At 36.3% G+C, this 16,256-nt stretch overlaps 1 protein-coding gene across 38 annotated transcripts in view; it reads right to left on the bottom strand.

Moving 5' to 3' along the window:
* The window catches only part of Nrxn1 (neurexin 1), a 1,038,549-nt gene that overhangs the window by 581,046 nt on the left and 441,247 nt on the right, over positions 1 to 16,256 (bottom strand). For all 38 annotated transcript variants that reach the window (XM_085832802.1, XM_085832806.1, XM_085832815.1 and 35 more), the window contains one exon: positions 3,440 to 3,823. In XM_085832802.1, coding sequence (XP_085688928.1) covers positions 3,440 to 3,823 — 384 coding nt within the window. The remainder of the gene's footprint in view (positions 1 to 3,439; positions 3,824 to 16,256) is intronic.

Genomic DNA, 16,256 nt, shown 5'->3' with positions numbered 1-16,256 from the left:
TGACTTCTTTTGTGATTGGGTTACCTCACTCAGGATGATATCCTCCAGATAGATCCATTTGCCCAGGAACTTCATAAATTGAAAACAAAATGGTTTTATTTATCCTGTTACACCTGTTGTTATTCATAAGTCTAATAGCTGAAAATATAAAATATAATCTTAAAATATATTATTTTATTTTCTGTTATCAAAATTTTAAATTAAATAAAAGTTTCTCCATGTAACAATGTTGTGAAAGACAGACGTCAATGTAGATACCCCTGAAGTAGCTTCCTAAGAATGACTATGAGGTCACAGTGAGATCTATAGTGATACTTGAACTTATTTTTCCTTTTCTAAACTTTGTTCAATCATGCAAACCAACAAATAATTCAATAAAATGTATGTATTAATCCATTATAGATTGCTTTGTTATTTTGCTATCATATAGATAAAAGGACTAAACTATTATTAGTTTATTTGGCTTAATTAATGTGCGTAACTACTCTATTATATAATAATATTTGAAATAATTTCATTTTTATTTATAAATAGCTCAATTTGAACACTAAGTTGAGAACTCATGTTTTTAGAAATATACAATCAACAATTAGTCAAATATATTTTGAACTATAACCCAGAGTAGGAAAAAAAATTCAGCTCATTAGCCTTTACTGTTGTCCAAAAGGAGTCAGGAATGGCATAATAGTAAAGTAATAGAAGTTGTCATTTCAAATACATCTCAGTGTGAAGATAACTTGTTGATAAATGACAACTGAAAGCATAAATGATTCCTCATAATTAGAGTTGATGTTTAATTAGGCAAGAAATGGAAAATACACAAGGTTGGAGTCTAGAACTTCCAAATAAATGTAAGACAACATTCTGACATTTGAAGGTTATGCTATTAGGCAGCATCTTTTAACATTTGCAAAAAAGTATTTTGTCATTTGGAACATCAAAAGAGAGTCCTTCCTTAGGATAATTCCAAGACATTTCTTCCCAGCAGGGAAGAAAATGTTTCAACTTTGTCTTCTCTATATCCTTCTCCCTTGTCATTAGACTTGATAAATTTGCTTTCCGCAGTATTCCTGGTTTCAGCCTAAAGTGTACACCTGTGCTGAGATTGCTGAAAGGCAGTCACATATTGTGATCAACGATGAAAATCAGACAGGGAGCCAAATTATATTGCTCTGAAATCTGTCCCTCCATCTGTTAGAATGTTAACAAACAAGTATGAAGTGGACCTCTGGTGGCACCAGTGCTCTTATTTCACATTATCTCTGAGAATAATTTTCATGTGATCTAAACTTCAAAACTCATTACATTAAAAAACACATAAAGAAAATGCAATAGTTAATATCTATGCAAGACACCATTTCTGCATTAGCCTTTCTTAAAGAATCAGTATGTATAGAAAAACACTACCTTCCTCTGTAAGTCACAGATATTTTTGGGATGTATTTTTCTTTGCTTTCCTAACATGGAATTAAGCATAACTGCAGTATCATTCTATGATGTGGCATATATAGCCTGAGCCACATTCTAACAATTTATTTTTAACGTTAATACAGAGACTTTATATCTGTGATTTTATTTCATGAATTGACAGTCAACTTTCATGATTAACAGCCTAGTTTGGCGAGATTGTATCTGGAGAGGATACAGAGTTAAGCATTTCCTCTGGAATTTGAAACTCAAAGGTCCAGGGATACTCTTGTGTTTGCTGAACTAGGGCACAGCTGAGAACTGGACAGAAGCCACATTATTCTGTGGTATTGAGCCTGGCAACCATCTTATAACACTCTTGTTCTCAGGATATGCACAGTCATGTGGATAAAACATCAGTCTAGAAGAGAAATATCTTCTTGCAATATACTGTTCTAGTTCTGAACAAAAACAATATGATACCACTATTTTATTCTCAAGAAATGACTAACTTAGAGACAAAGAGATCTGCAGGAATGTCTAGCTAACCATAAATCAAAAATGTATGTTAAATCCTAGTGATGATGCTTGCTATTACACTTTTATTTGAGATCTGAATAGGATTTCCATCTCTACATCTAATTACTGCAGGATATAAATATTCCCTTTCTTCTCTTCTGACTCAGAAAGCTCTAACATTTTTAATTTCATTTTGCCATGAGTAGTAGCAGAATATTGCCACAGGGTGGTACACCATGCATATATAACTGGCTGCTTTTGCAATTCATTTGGCAGTAGAGTTACACACTTTCTCTAGCTGCATTTAACCAAGAGGCATCCGGATAACTGGCATGTTTTTGAGTGATTAAAACTGAAACCAAATTTTAATTCACAGACGTCTGCTAATCTCACATTGTGCCTAACTGTATTTTACTGTGTGAGCTATGTCATTTGTTCCTCTCTCTTGGCAGTTTTCCGAAAAACAATAAAAAATAAAATAAAATAAACAAACTAATTAGTACAGAGAAGGCAAAGAGGATACTCATAAGCTAAAGGATGACAAATCAGCTAGGCTCATGTGTTAATGCACAGGAATTGCAGTAGTTCCATAAGGGGGATGACTAGGTTTACATGTTGTGAAGCAATGTATTGACCTCTCTAGTTTTATTTCTGACATAAGAGTGATGGTGTTTTAGTACATGGATTAATGTATAATTGTGCTATTTTGTTAGTATTAGTGTTGACAGTCATGCTGACAAGCTAATGTATTTAAGATTAACAATAACAACAACAACAAACAACCAAAATCACTGAATCACTGTTTATAAATGCCTACCTTGTCTTTTTAAACGTTTAGGTTAAATTAGAACTATTTTAAGGTTGAAGAAAACCAAGTAACTGTGTATTGCTTTAGGAGAAGTGCATGGTAATGGTTAGGTTGAGTACCTCAAGGACAGATGCTATTTGTACCATGAGAGGATGATGGAGCAACTCATCGATATTTTTTTCCATATTGATTTTTAGTTTTATTATAGAAAATAAGTGACAATGAGTGTAGTCACTAAACCATTGATCTAAAGTCATGAGTTGATTGATGGATATGCTTGCTAGCCGTTGTTTTTCTGTGAGCAGGGGGTCTTTATAGACTAGCTGTTGACATAATCCTCATCTGTTTTCAACACTCATCCCTCTCCTGGCAAAAAGAGAGGACGAGAAAATCAAGTACCTTTATATTTTTCTGAGGGGTTTGACTATACATAGTCTGCAGAGAAAAAAAAATTAGACATGTAGGTACAACCGTGAGCAGTTGAAAACCAGGCAAAAGAAGCATCCATTGTGAGTCAGACATCTCATCACACTTTCAGAGCAGTGGACACACTTAACCAAGCCATTTGAAAATTATTAAAGGTGCCCCAGTCATTTGTGTCCGGTCTTGGGATGTGGACTACAGGTTACTTCACGAGAAGTTGCCATGTTTCTGTTAGTAAATGTTTCTTGCAGGGGACTCGTTGCTAGAATTTGGAAAGCCTACCTCTCTCACAGGACCTGCCGAGATAGCCTGTTCCAGAGCAATCACAGACGTATCTGTTCCAGCCATCTCTGCACATGCCGTTGTTTTTGCAAGGATTGCTAAGGCACGGTTTCGCTGTCTCTTTTGAGCAGGATGGCTTCACTCCAGCAGTGCTCTGAATTTCTGCCATCTGCCGGATGTCTTTGCTCTGGCCATCAATGAATAGATCCCGGATGCAGCCCACGTAGCCATAGTTGAGCAGAGCAGTCCACACCTCGGTAGGGAAGACTAGGCCAGCCTTATTTTCTGGCAAGCCACCCAAGTACAACTCATCATCTAGGTCCAAGATCTCACTCTCACCGGGAGCTGTGTAGGGAGTGCGTAGTGTGTTGACAGAAATGGTACCTGTTACAAGGACAAGAGAATATGAAGTTATTTAGGCATGCAATGAGCTCTGGTTCTCTCCTTTCCCTTTCTTCAGTAGAGTGTCTTAAGACACATTTCTATTTTTATACTTTTTTATTATTTTAAATTAAAATATAATTACATCATTTCCCCTTTGTCTTCCATCCCTCAAAATCCAACCATATACTTTTCCTTGCCCTGTTTCAAGATCATGGCTTTTTAAAAAATTTAATTATTGCTACATACAGATATGCATAGTCATTTCTTTTTTATTTCAATGTTTAATACTTCCAAGTAAGATGAAGTCATCTATGGGATTATATAACGTTAGAAATAAACAAATTACAATTAATGTGTTCCTATTTGATTCCATAAAAACCACAGTATATACACAACTAATATTGGTGTCATCTTTAAACAATAAAGAAGTAGACATTTTCTGCAATGAAATATATGTGTGTGTGTGTGTGTGTGTGTGTGTGTGTGTGTGTGTGTGTATTTGTATGAATTTGTGAGCCAAGGAAAGATCATTTATTCTTTGGCTGATTTGATTACTCTGCTTGATTGAAATATTTCCAAAGTCCAAATGAAACTTTTTATAGTGCAAAACTATATGGATTCATTTCTATGCTTTGGGCTTCCTTATAGATATGCATGTATAATAGAAGTCTGTCCTGTGTGTTTAAGAAAACACATCAGACCCTGGATTGTATCAAACAACCTCAGGAATGTTCAGCCTTACACTTGGTGAAAGATTCAACAAAAATCACTGGCTTCTTTTTAAACCACGCCACTTATTAAAATCAATAGTGTCCTTTTCCTCACAAGCTGAAAAAAGTCTATTGATTTATAATTATCCATGATTCCAAGGCTCAAGTGTTAAATGAACAGTTATTCATTCATATGGAAATAATTGAGAATTATAGAAAAATATGGAATCATTAAAAATGACTGAAAGCACATTTCTTTAAAAACTTAAACACGTCAGACCATAAAAATTCCTACTAGTAACTTATCATCCAGAAAATATCTTTTTCTCTATGATGCAAATTATATTCACAAAACACCACAAGAAGAACTCATTACTCCTACATTTGTAGTTTTGGATTAAATTATAATGCGAGGCGGGGTGGGGGTGGGGGGAGACAGAGACACAGAGAGACAGAGGCAGAGACAGAGACAGGAGGGTAAGAAAACAGTTAATACCGGTGCATTTCTTTGGAGCCCTCAAAGCTCAGGGAGGAAACGCAAGTACAGCCATGTAGTACATTTGCTTGCAAAGAAACCCAAAGACCAGGGCCTTTCCCTAGTGAAAACATACATTTACCTAAGAATGGGCGGCTGATGGTCCCCACTCTCTGCCCAGGAATATTTTAAATCCTGGCAGCAGAAACCATCTTGAGCTAAGCTTCATAAAGGGATTGTCTTTCTGTGGGAGAAGGGCATGGAAGCCACTAAAAGAAACTGCCCAGCTATCCAAGTCATTATGGGGACATTTGTTTCTTTAGACTTTCACGGAATGCAATGGAAAATCTCCCAGGGGAGAAACATAGACATTGCTATTTTGGTCTTGCCAGGAAAGGTGAATGGTGGGGAATTTTGATAGAGGCTGTTTAAAAAGAGAAAAAGAAAAAGTACTAATTTATATTCCTCTCATTTGTGGCAATGTTTAGAAGAAAATTCTCAGAAGCACATTAGACCTATAAAAATGTTTTTAAAATATAATAAAGGAAATTATAGAAAATGAAATGCATAATATTGAGGTGAATGGACTCATACCTAACATAATGATCACTACATTCACTTTTAAAAAGAATTGTTTTGTAACCCATATTGTCCAAAATACCTCAGCAGCAAGTGCATAGATGGGCCCTATCCTCAATAGCAGTTAATGTGAGTTATAAGCTGAAGAAAGCATATCTTGAGAAGAAGGCAAAAAGGCAGACACAGAAAGCAACAGGCTAGAGGGAGGACAAATTCAAGAAGTCTTCCTGGAAACAGAAGTTGATAAAAATTATATATGTTTAACTGAGAGGAACTATCTGAGAAACACAATGTAAAAAAAACAAAAATACAACACTATGAGGAAAATGGGATACTTTTCTTTAAATAGCTTTTGCCCAAATTCCCCTTTTATTTATAGAACAAGCTTAATTCAGCTAAGGAAGATTAAAAAGCAATTGGCAAAACTAAATTGCTTTTAATCAGACTATTATAGTTCACAAATAAGGAGAATTCTCAGACATTTCTCAAACACAGGAATTTATTGGCTTAAGCAATGTTATACTCGCTGTTGCCGCCATATTATATCTAGAATACTCACTTGATCTGGAGTATGTGGTGTGTGTCTATGTGTGTCTATGTGTGTGTGTGTGTGGTATGTGTGTGTGTGTGTGTGTGAGAGAGAGAGAGAGAGAGAGAGAGAGAGAGAGAGAGAGAGAGAGAGAGGAGAGAAGAGACAGAGAGGCATAGAAAAAGAGACAGCAACAGAGAAAAAAAGAAAGACAAAGACAGTGAATCCCTATGTATTTTCTTATGTGTGATATGAATGCAGTGTGTGTGTATGTGTGTGTTGTGTATTAATGTGTGTATAGGTATCTGTAACTGTGCGTGATATGGAGGCCAGAGCAGGACATTAAAGCACTCCACTAAAATGTTCCAACTTGTTCCTTTATATCATGGTCTCTCACTGAAGTTGGAACTAGTTATTTTCAGTTTGGCTGGTAGCCAGAAAGCCTCAGTCTCAGACCTACCCACACCTCTAGGGTACAGGAGTACAAGGGGTCACATCAATCTTGTTATATTAGTGCTCAGATCAAAAATTTAGTTTTGTGGTATAGTGGAGCCTCTTTTAGGTATATGCCCAAGAGGTCTTGGGAAATAGCTATTCCCTGTTTTTTGAGGAACCATCAAATTTATTTCCAAAGTTATACAAATTTGCACTCCCACCAGGAATGGAAGAATGTTCCCTTGTTCCACATCCTTGCCAACACATGTTATCACATGAGTTTTTTATATTAGCCATTCTGAAGGGTGTAAGATTGAATCTCAGAGTCGTTTTGATTTGCATTGACAGGTGACTAAAGATATTGACCATGACTTTATGTGTTTCTAGGCCATTTGAGACTCTTCTGTTGAGAATTCTGTTTAGCTCTATACCCCACTTTTTAATTTAGTTATTTGGTTTGCTGGTGTATAATTTCTTGAGTTCTTTTTATATTTTGAACATTAGAGCTCTGTGGGATATAGGTTTGGTGAAGATTTTTCCCATTGGATAATTGCTCAACTACATTCACAGCATCTTTATTTATAATAGCCAGAAAAGTGGAGACAACCCAGATGTCCCTCAACCAAAGAACAGCTAAAGAAAATGTGAGACATTTATACAAAGGAATTATATAAACTTGGCTATTAAAAACAAAGACATCATGAAATTTGCAGGCAAATATATAGACCTTGAGAAGATCATCCTGAGTGAGGTATCCCAGACCTAGAAACACAAGCATAGAATGTACTCACTTATAAGTGGACATTAGCTATACACTGCAAGATAATCATGCTACAATCAATAGACCCAAAGAAACTAAGTAATAAGGAGGGCACAAAGGAGGATACTTGAATCTCACTCAGAAGGGGAAATAAAGTAGACATTGGAGGTAGATGGAGGGAGGGAACTGGATGAGAGAGGGGGTGAAAAGGGGAACCGGGGTAGGTTAAAGTATGGGGAGAGAAGGAGTGAGTGAATAGACTGGGAGAGAGAAAGGAAATTGGTAGGGAGACATTGCTGGGAATAGCTAGAGACCTGGGCTGAGGGAAGCTCTGGGAGTGTATGGGGTTGACCCTAGCTGAGGGTAGTGAGACAGAAATGGCTACTGCATGTAGCCATGCAGGACTTCCAGTGGAAGGGAAGACATCAACCCATCCACAAACCTTTCAGCTCAAAATGTGTCCTTCATACAAGATATGAATGGATAAGGATGCAGCAGTGATTGAGGGAATAGCTGGTTAATAACTGGCCCAATATGATACCCATCCCATGGGAGAGAGCTAATCTCTGACATTATTAATGATACTCGGCTGTACTTGCAGATAAGGGCCTAACATAACTGTCTCATGAGAGGGTTCATCCTGCAGCTGATGCCAGACTCAGAGACCTGAAATGAAGCAAAACATCACCTGAAGCTCAGGAAGTCTTAAGGAATTGGGGATAGGATTGAGGGAGCCAAAGGTTCAAGTACACCATGAGAAGAACTAGAGGATCAAGTAACTTGAGTCCACCGGGGCACACAGAGACTAAACCACCAACAAAAAAACCTGCAGGGGCTAGTCCTAGAACCCCTACAAATTTGTACCAGATGTGTAACTTGGTCTTCATGTGGGTCCTCTAAAAATTAAAGTGGTGGCTATCTCTAACTCTGTTGCCTGGATACTTTTCCAATACCTAGACTGCCTAGTTGGGCTGCAGTGGGAAAGGATGCCTTTACTTTTGTTGTGACTTGATGTCCTAGGGTAGGGTGGTAAGTGAGGAGGCTTCTATTTCTCTGAAGAAAGAGGAATGGGTAATAGAGAGAAATCTGTGAGAGTGAGACTGGAAGGTAGTAGGGAGGGAGGGCTGTGGTCAGGATGTAAAGTGAATAAGAAATCAATCAATGAAAAAATAGACAAAATAAACAAAAAACAAAGACTCATTCTTCATGCTTGCACAGAAAACTCTCTTAAGTTCTCAGCTCCCCCACCCCAGCCTCCCATGTCTATACTCTGAGAGACAAAGCTTGTGCTAAGTATTTCACACAATCACAGATGTCCCACTTAACAGTGAAAATGAAGAAACTAAAGAAACTTTTATGGGGTTTAAGGGCCTGCTTTGAACAAAATATTATATACAGTTATGTTCTGGTGGGTGGCTATTGACATGTCCCAGGTAAGATGCTCCATACAACTTCTCACAAGTTATACTACAACAGTTTTTTTTAATTATATTTTATTTTAATATAAGTGTCTTACATGTATACAATGCATTTTGATGATGTCCAGCCCCCATCCCCACTTCCCTAGTGCCTCCTACTTGGTCTCCGTTGTTCCCATTTTATTCTACATTTATAATTCCCAGAGTTCAGTAAATATTGCCCTTATATACGCAGGTGTAGGGACACCCACAGGGACATGGTAACCAACCTACCAGTGACCACACTCCACTCTTTCTCCTTCCATAGCCATCAACAGCTCCTTCACAATGTGTGGGCCTCAAGCCCCCATCTCCATAAAGTAAATTTTTGCTGATCATAATCATAGTTAAATCATAGTTTTCATGTATATCAGTGGGTACATATGGGCCTGAGTATATTCACACGAGCACACACATGTGCTCTCTCTCTCTCTCTCTCTCTCTCTCTCTCTCTCTCTCTCTCTCACACACACACACACACACATTGAAAAAAATAACCTACAATATTGAATTTTATTTCTTCTAGGTACTCTTGTGTTTTCTGTGTTCTATTCATTTGTTAAAACAAATTCTGGTTGATCAAGTATGTTTTGGAGCTTAAAAGATGGAAAGAGCTCAGAAAACACTAAGGGTCAGATGCTCATCAATTATGAATCTTCACATTCCTTATTTTCCTTTCAATGTTAATTTTTGTGTTCCTGGGGAATTACCAATAAAATATTAGACAAAAAGTTAAAGGGAACTAATTCTATCTCTATTCAAACATAATCCAAAAGACTTAGAATGTTGATTTGATGAGACTCAAAGCTAAAAATAGATGACATACAAATATGTGTACTAGATATTCATTGAATATTCTTTCTAAATGAAGTATGACCAAAATAAAATCAGTCTTTTCTATGCATGGTCAACATATATGGCCTTATATCTTAGAAGTATCTCTGAATATATTGTAAGGAGAAAGCATAGATGTTGAAAAATGATTTTTATATTTTGAATATTTTTGAAAATTCAAAAACTGTAAATTAAAAAGACATCCCATTGTTGTGGCAAAGCTCAAATAGATGTTTGCCTTTCAACTTACACATGTGTGATAATCCCTGACTAGACATATATGTGATTTCATTTGTAAAGTTATTTAATGGCTTTACTATAAATATTACTCAAGAGACATATTTAGTTAAGCAGCAGAGTTATCACAGAATTGAATTAGTTCAAATCATTTAAGCAGGTACATATGAGGTTAGTAAAATTTAAATATAACAGTTCTGGCGTGGTATGCATTCCATAATACCCCTTGTAGTAATTGCACTTGAAGTTTCTAGTACATCAAATTAATACTTTACAGAAAAGAAATACTATCATATTTCAGTAATTAAAATTTGTGGAAGGTATCCATGTATAAGAATATATTTCAACAACTGCTTCATTATACAGTACATAAGAATCCAAAGCACTTGGCTTATAAAGGAATATAACTGCAGCACAATCCTGGGACACATGTGTATTATGTGATTTTGATGAACAAACTACATTCATAACATTAGCTTTTTAAACTTCATGTTTTAACAGCATAGGAAAGGAGACTAAAAATCGTCTAGTAAATAAGGTAATATTTGTATAAGAATATTCCAAAGCTTAAGGGAAAATTCAATTTTCATGGATCTTATGCATAAATGAAAAATCTGCACAAAGCATCTCTTTGTTAGAAAAGTTGAAATCAACTTTGTCATTTCTTATGATGTTCATAATTTTCTACTGGCTTTTTATCCCATTTACATTTTTTCTTGGCTATTATAGTTCCATAATTAGCTTTTATGGTGAATAGAAACATGGATGGAAGATGAGATTTTAAGTAAGCTAATATGGTCTCAAGTTTCAAATTACTATGAATGTGTAAATTGCTAGAATGAAGGTTTAGTAAATAACATACAGTGATAGAAAATGCTTTTGTCTGGTGCGAGGAAACTAATATTCAATGCCCAGCTCTTCAGATGGCAATTTAGCCAAACAGTTTGATTCATGGTCCTCTCTGTAGCTTTTATGCAAATTCAGCGGATGGACAGGATCACCACTAAAGGTCCACCTTGAGTCATTCGTGGAATGACTGAATCTCACAATCTGAGTTAAATGTCAATCCTATCTTTCTGTAATTCAGCACACAAAAGAGGTGGACTCCCGAAACTTATATATTTGCTAAATTTCTAACTCTAGTAAGACTCAAACTCAGTGAAAGTGTACAATAAAATCAGACAAGCCGAAGAATACATTAATAATAAATACAGCAGGATGTGAGACACCAAATGCACAGCTCTCCTAAAACTATAAGAAATATGTGAAAAGAACACTAAAATATTAGTGTTTGGGGGCTAGAGGGGTCAAAGGATGATGAGACCAGTTGTATGGCTATGATTTTTCTGTTACCTTCTATTGTTTTTTTTTTTTAATGTCACATGTAGTACTTAGTTAAAAAATGAAAAAAATGTTAGAAAACACAAAAATACCATGTTAATATTTCCTTTTGAAATTTTACCTGTGAGTTCAGGAATCTAAGGAATAGGACAGTTACATAAAAACTTCAGAACAAAGTTTGGAAGCCTTAATCCCTCCCACTGCAGAGAGTAAGAAAAGGTACTCCACCCGTATGGAGCAATGAAAACAGTAGTTGGGATACTGGCTAATAGAACCAGTTTTAAATTACTATTGAAAATCAAATTAACCTATGGGGTTGCAGTTCCCTTTAGCTCCTTGGGTACTTTCTCTAACTCCTCCATTGGGGGCCCTGTGATCCATCCAATAGCTGACTGTGAGCATCCACTTCTGTGTTTGCTAGGCCCCGGCATTGTCTCACAAGAGACAACTATATCTGGGTCCTTTCAGCAAAATCTTGCTAGTGTATGCAATGGTGTCAGCGTTTGGAAGCTGATTATGGGATGGATCCCTGGATATGGCAGTCTTTAGATGGTCCATCCTTTCTTCACAGCTCCAAACTTTATCTCTGTAACTCTTTCCATGGGTGTTTTGTTCCCAATTCCAAGAAGGGGCACAGTGTCCACACTTTGGTCTTCGTTCTTCTTGAGTTTCATGCGTTTAACAAATTGTATCTTATATCTTGGGTTGACTCTAGCTGCATTTGTATCAAAAGATGGCCTAGTCGGCCATCACTGGAAAGAGAGGCCCATTGGACTTGCCAACTTTATATGCCCCAGTACAGGGGAATGCCAGGGCCAAGGGGTGGGGGTGGGTAGGTGGGGGACTGGGGGGGGAAGTGTATTGGGGACTTTTTGGATAGCATTGGAAATGTAACTGAGGAAAATACCTAATAAAAAAAAAAAGAAAAGAAAATCAAATCAAGTAGCCCTGCCAGCTCTCAGCTTAGGAGAGCGACTGTTCATGGCAAACTTCAGTAGCTCTCACTGTGGGTGTTGACCAAAAACCTGAACAATGGCTATGAAGTAACATTTCAGTGGCTGTGATGTTAACTTGACTGCTAATGACAGCTTTCTGACACTGGGCATGCTCATTTTATGTTAACCCATAGTTGAACAAATGTCTTTTTATTTGTTTACTAGCATATTCATAGCACACAGCATTTTTCATTATATGCCTCAATGCTATGGTAAAAAAAGACAAACAAACCCCCCCCCCAAAAAAAACGGTCAGGCCATTAACTGTACATCAATAATGAGTCGTTACATACTCCCCTCACCAACTTATTCCATCCCAACAGTGTCCTACAGTGAGCCAAATAAGGAAAGCTTATTAGGTAAGGAAATGTCTATTTATAGTGGCCTAGGGTGGTATAACATATTCATCACAACTAAGATGTGCATCCTCCATCTTCACAGTGAGAAGACACACTTAAGTGTTTGGAACAGCAGTCAGCCTGCTATTGTAGATGCTTGCTGATGTGTTTGGTCCTGTGAATATAAATGAACCCTGAGGGCCTGGTGTTCTAGGCAACTGTGCTGTGAGGCCTCCTTTCCAAATGCAGGCCATATACCTCCCAGAAAATAAACACTATCTCTCAGACATTTTTAAATAGAAAAGGCCTCATAAAAATCTAATTAAACAAGTTAGGCTGAATATTCTGTTTATAGTGCAATGGCAAGTATATACATAGGAACACATTTACAATGATCAAAGACTTCCAAAACAAACTGCTATAAATACAGAAAAAATGTAAATAATTTGTATCTTTAAATCTTACTGTAGTAAGTAAATATAAAAAAATAAATCTAATAAAATTTGATATAGAAACTCAGTAGCAAGTTGATTCTATTTGACAAAATAATTGGTAAATTACTGATGATATGTTTTAGTCTTCCTGCTGATGGTTTAGAAACGTAACTACAGATACAGGACATTAATGTGATTTATTAAAAATTATCTCAAGGTATGCAACAAGCTAGTAAGCAGAGACAATGGGAAAACCTTTACATTTGGAGGGCAAGTTCACCTCAAGACCTAAACAGTCTAACGGCTGTTCAAGTGGGGATATCTAAGAGTGGCAATTTATGGGTGGTATACATAAATCAGTGCTGGTAATAGATAGCTAGCAAGCCCTGTTCACATTGAACTGTGATTACTACAAACCCCCAATTATGTGCTCTGGAGAGAGACTGCCTTTCACACTATAATTTCTAGTTCTTAAACCAGAACTCTATGACTTCAATTCAAATCTCAATGGCTTCTTAGCTGTTAAAAGTAGGCTTACCCATGAATAACCGCTGATACCATCTGCTGTGCCCTGCTGTACACAAGCAGAACTTGACAAGAATAATGAGCTTCCTCTTTATTTCAATGTGTAATGATAGTTTGCAAAGAAAGAAAAAAAATGACTGGCAATCCACTATAAAAATTTTTTGAGAGGCTATTCTTCACTGAGCCAAAGAGTTTAACCAAATTTAAATAATATTCTTACCCTAAGAAAATAATTATTAACCTTATCCTAATTATAGGACAGTTCATACTTCAGCTAAACACCTGGGTAGCTGTTTGTTGTCACAGCTGGTACCAGCAGAGATACAGCAGGGAAATTTAGAAAGGGCGGAGGGATGGGAAAGATGTATTCAAATGATGTCCTGCAAAGCTGACAAGGATATGAACTTTTGTAGTATGCTTATTAACTCAACAGTGATGGGCTTTTATCCTAGCAGCTAAGATATGCACATAGGTTAGCTGCTTTTCTAAGACATAAATTGTTCACTTAGAGGCACAAGATTGTGCCTGTAGTTTTCATGACTCATCTTTTGTCAGCTAATTGCAGAATTAGATATAGTCAACTGCAGATAACTCAACTACTCCAGCAACTATGCTGGAGACCATAAACCCCATAGGCAACAAAAGGAAGCTACACTGTCTATAGAAACTGCTGTGTTCAAGTTATATAAAAACGGGACAATTAAAGTGTGTGGTTCTTCCCTAAATTTGGAATAGAAGGTACTTCATAGGTTGGTAAAAATTCAGAACGAAGATTTTCCCTTAATCAGCAGAGTTTGCCACACTTAGATGGTTCTGCTTGAGTAATCATTGTTGAGTTCTCGGATTAGGTCATGAGAGTAAGTTAATCTTCTAGCTGTAAATGTTCCTCCTGTATTTCTGCCTACTAGCTTGTTGCCTACATTGTGATAATTTTTAGTAAATTATTTTATCTCATATCTTATAGCTGTGTTCATAACCCACTACCCATAATGAACTTCTATAAAAGTATGCAAATGAAGGCAGTATTTTTCATCAGCTAAGGGTTCACATACCCCTTCTAGTGAACAAAGGACCCAAAGATGGAGAGCTAGGAAGACTGGTGGTTATCTTCCTTGTCACTGACAGCTGCCTGGCCCAGTACTCAGTACTCAAGGAGAGGAGTACTTAGTTTAGAAACATAACTACTTGATCTCTTACTTACAAGTTTGCTTAGCAATATAGGTAAGTTGTGAGCAAGCAGAACTTGATTCCTGTCCTTTTCAAAGCTGGTTCTTCCTGTAACAAGCCTGCAAAGCTATCTAAGGATGACTGACCTTTTTGTTTGAATTATTTGAAATATCTGAGTTTGGAAGTTCTCACTGTCTTTATACAAAGGTTGTGCCTGTTATTCTCTATTGTATAAGTGCCTTTCAAGAAAGCAGTTAAATAAAATTATAAATTTAAAGAAGTTTCATTCACAAAGAAACTTGCTACTACTCTTCAAATGTAAAAAAAATGATATCTTCTTAGGAGTGTAACGACAACATGCCACTCTGTGTTTTATTGTGTGTGTGGTGAGGAGACAGACTGAGAGACAGAAACAGAGAGATAGACAGGCAGACAGAGAGACGGACAGAAATTAAAATTAGTATGCACAATAAATTAGGAAATGTGGATATGAAAACAATTAAATAGACTTAATCTCAGATGAGTTTCCTTTATAAACTGTTTTAGAAAATCCTAATTTCAGTTATGTTTATTCATTATTATGACTTTAATTTAACTTCAGATTAAGAAAATCAGTAGTTACACTGACATCAAATAGCTATGATTGTTTTAATTATTTAGTATCTAAGTCAGTGAAAGCAGTGACTGAAAGAGTGACTCAGAGGCTCCGGTCTCTACAACCAAAATACTCTGGCCTTCTAAATGGTTTTGGGAATTTATCTAGGGGTTACCCAGGGAATTCAATCATTTGTCACTTCGGAAGCTAGCCCAAATTGTCTTGTTGAAATAGCCATACTATCTCTTTTTTGTGATATGGAAAAGAATTTTCATAGAACCTTTGAAAATAATTGATATAAAAATGGATAAATTTAACCAAGATTCTGTATTTCCTGGTTTGAACTCAGCTACAAATGCTTGCATCTCTACAGCAAAATTCATAATATTGTTTGGGTAAAATGAAACTGCAAAAATATTCATTCAAATTTTAAAAGGCAGATCTATGCCAGATCAATTCAGTGTGCAAATATAGAACTTAATTAAAATGCTATATATAAAATATTAACAGCTGCAGCTATTAAAATGACATTATGCTCCCCTGAGCGAGGCTCACATAATGTGAGCTACCTTATTTAACATGTTGAAGGGCAAAACTTGGCTTTATTTTTCTCAGTGTTTGTCCCAATTCTCTTATCTGATATTTTAATCACAGAAAAGTGATTTGCCATTAAATATCAACAAGCACAGGGAAGTCCATTTTTTCTAATGGATTCCAACAAATATCTTATACTTTAATTCCTTGTCAGGTTTGCAAATAAAACTTAAAATAATGTTTTATTCACTCAGTATAAAACTGAGCTTTCTAAGTAAGAATAGATGGTGTCTGTCTTTGGTATTCTCTAGTGAAGGTTTACATGAAGCAGATAATAAACATACAATAATGATGATGATGATAGAAAGACATATCAGCCACATGACATTAGACGTCCTCTGCCATAAAAATTATGGGACTTATTTTAAAATTGTATCCTAGGTATATGCACAGTCCTGATACCATCTCCAACAGAATATTTCAAACAT

Source organism: Mus caroli, unplaced genomic scaffold (genome assembly GCF_978045245.1).
Source record: "Mus caroli unplaced genomic scaffold, Mus_caroli_1 scaffold_18, whole genome shotgun sequence".
NCBI classification, from domain to species: Eukaryota; Metazoa; Chordata; class Mammalia; order Rodentia; family Muridae; genus Mus; species Mus caroli.
The sequence above is the reverse complement of the archived record's forward strand: the minus strand, read 5'-3'. Positions and strand labels throughout refer to the sequence as shown.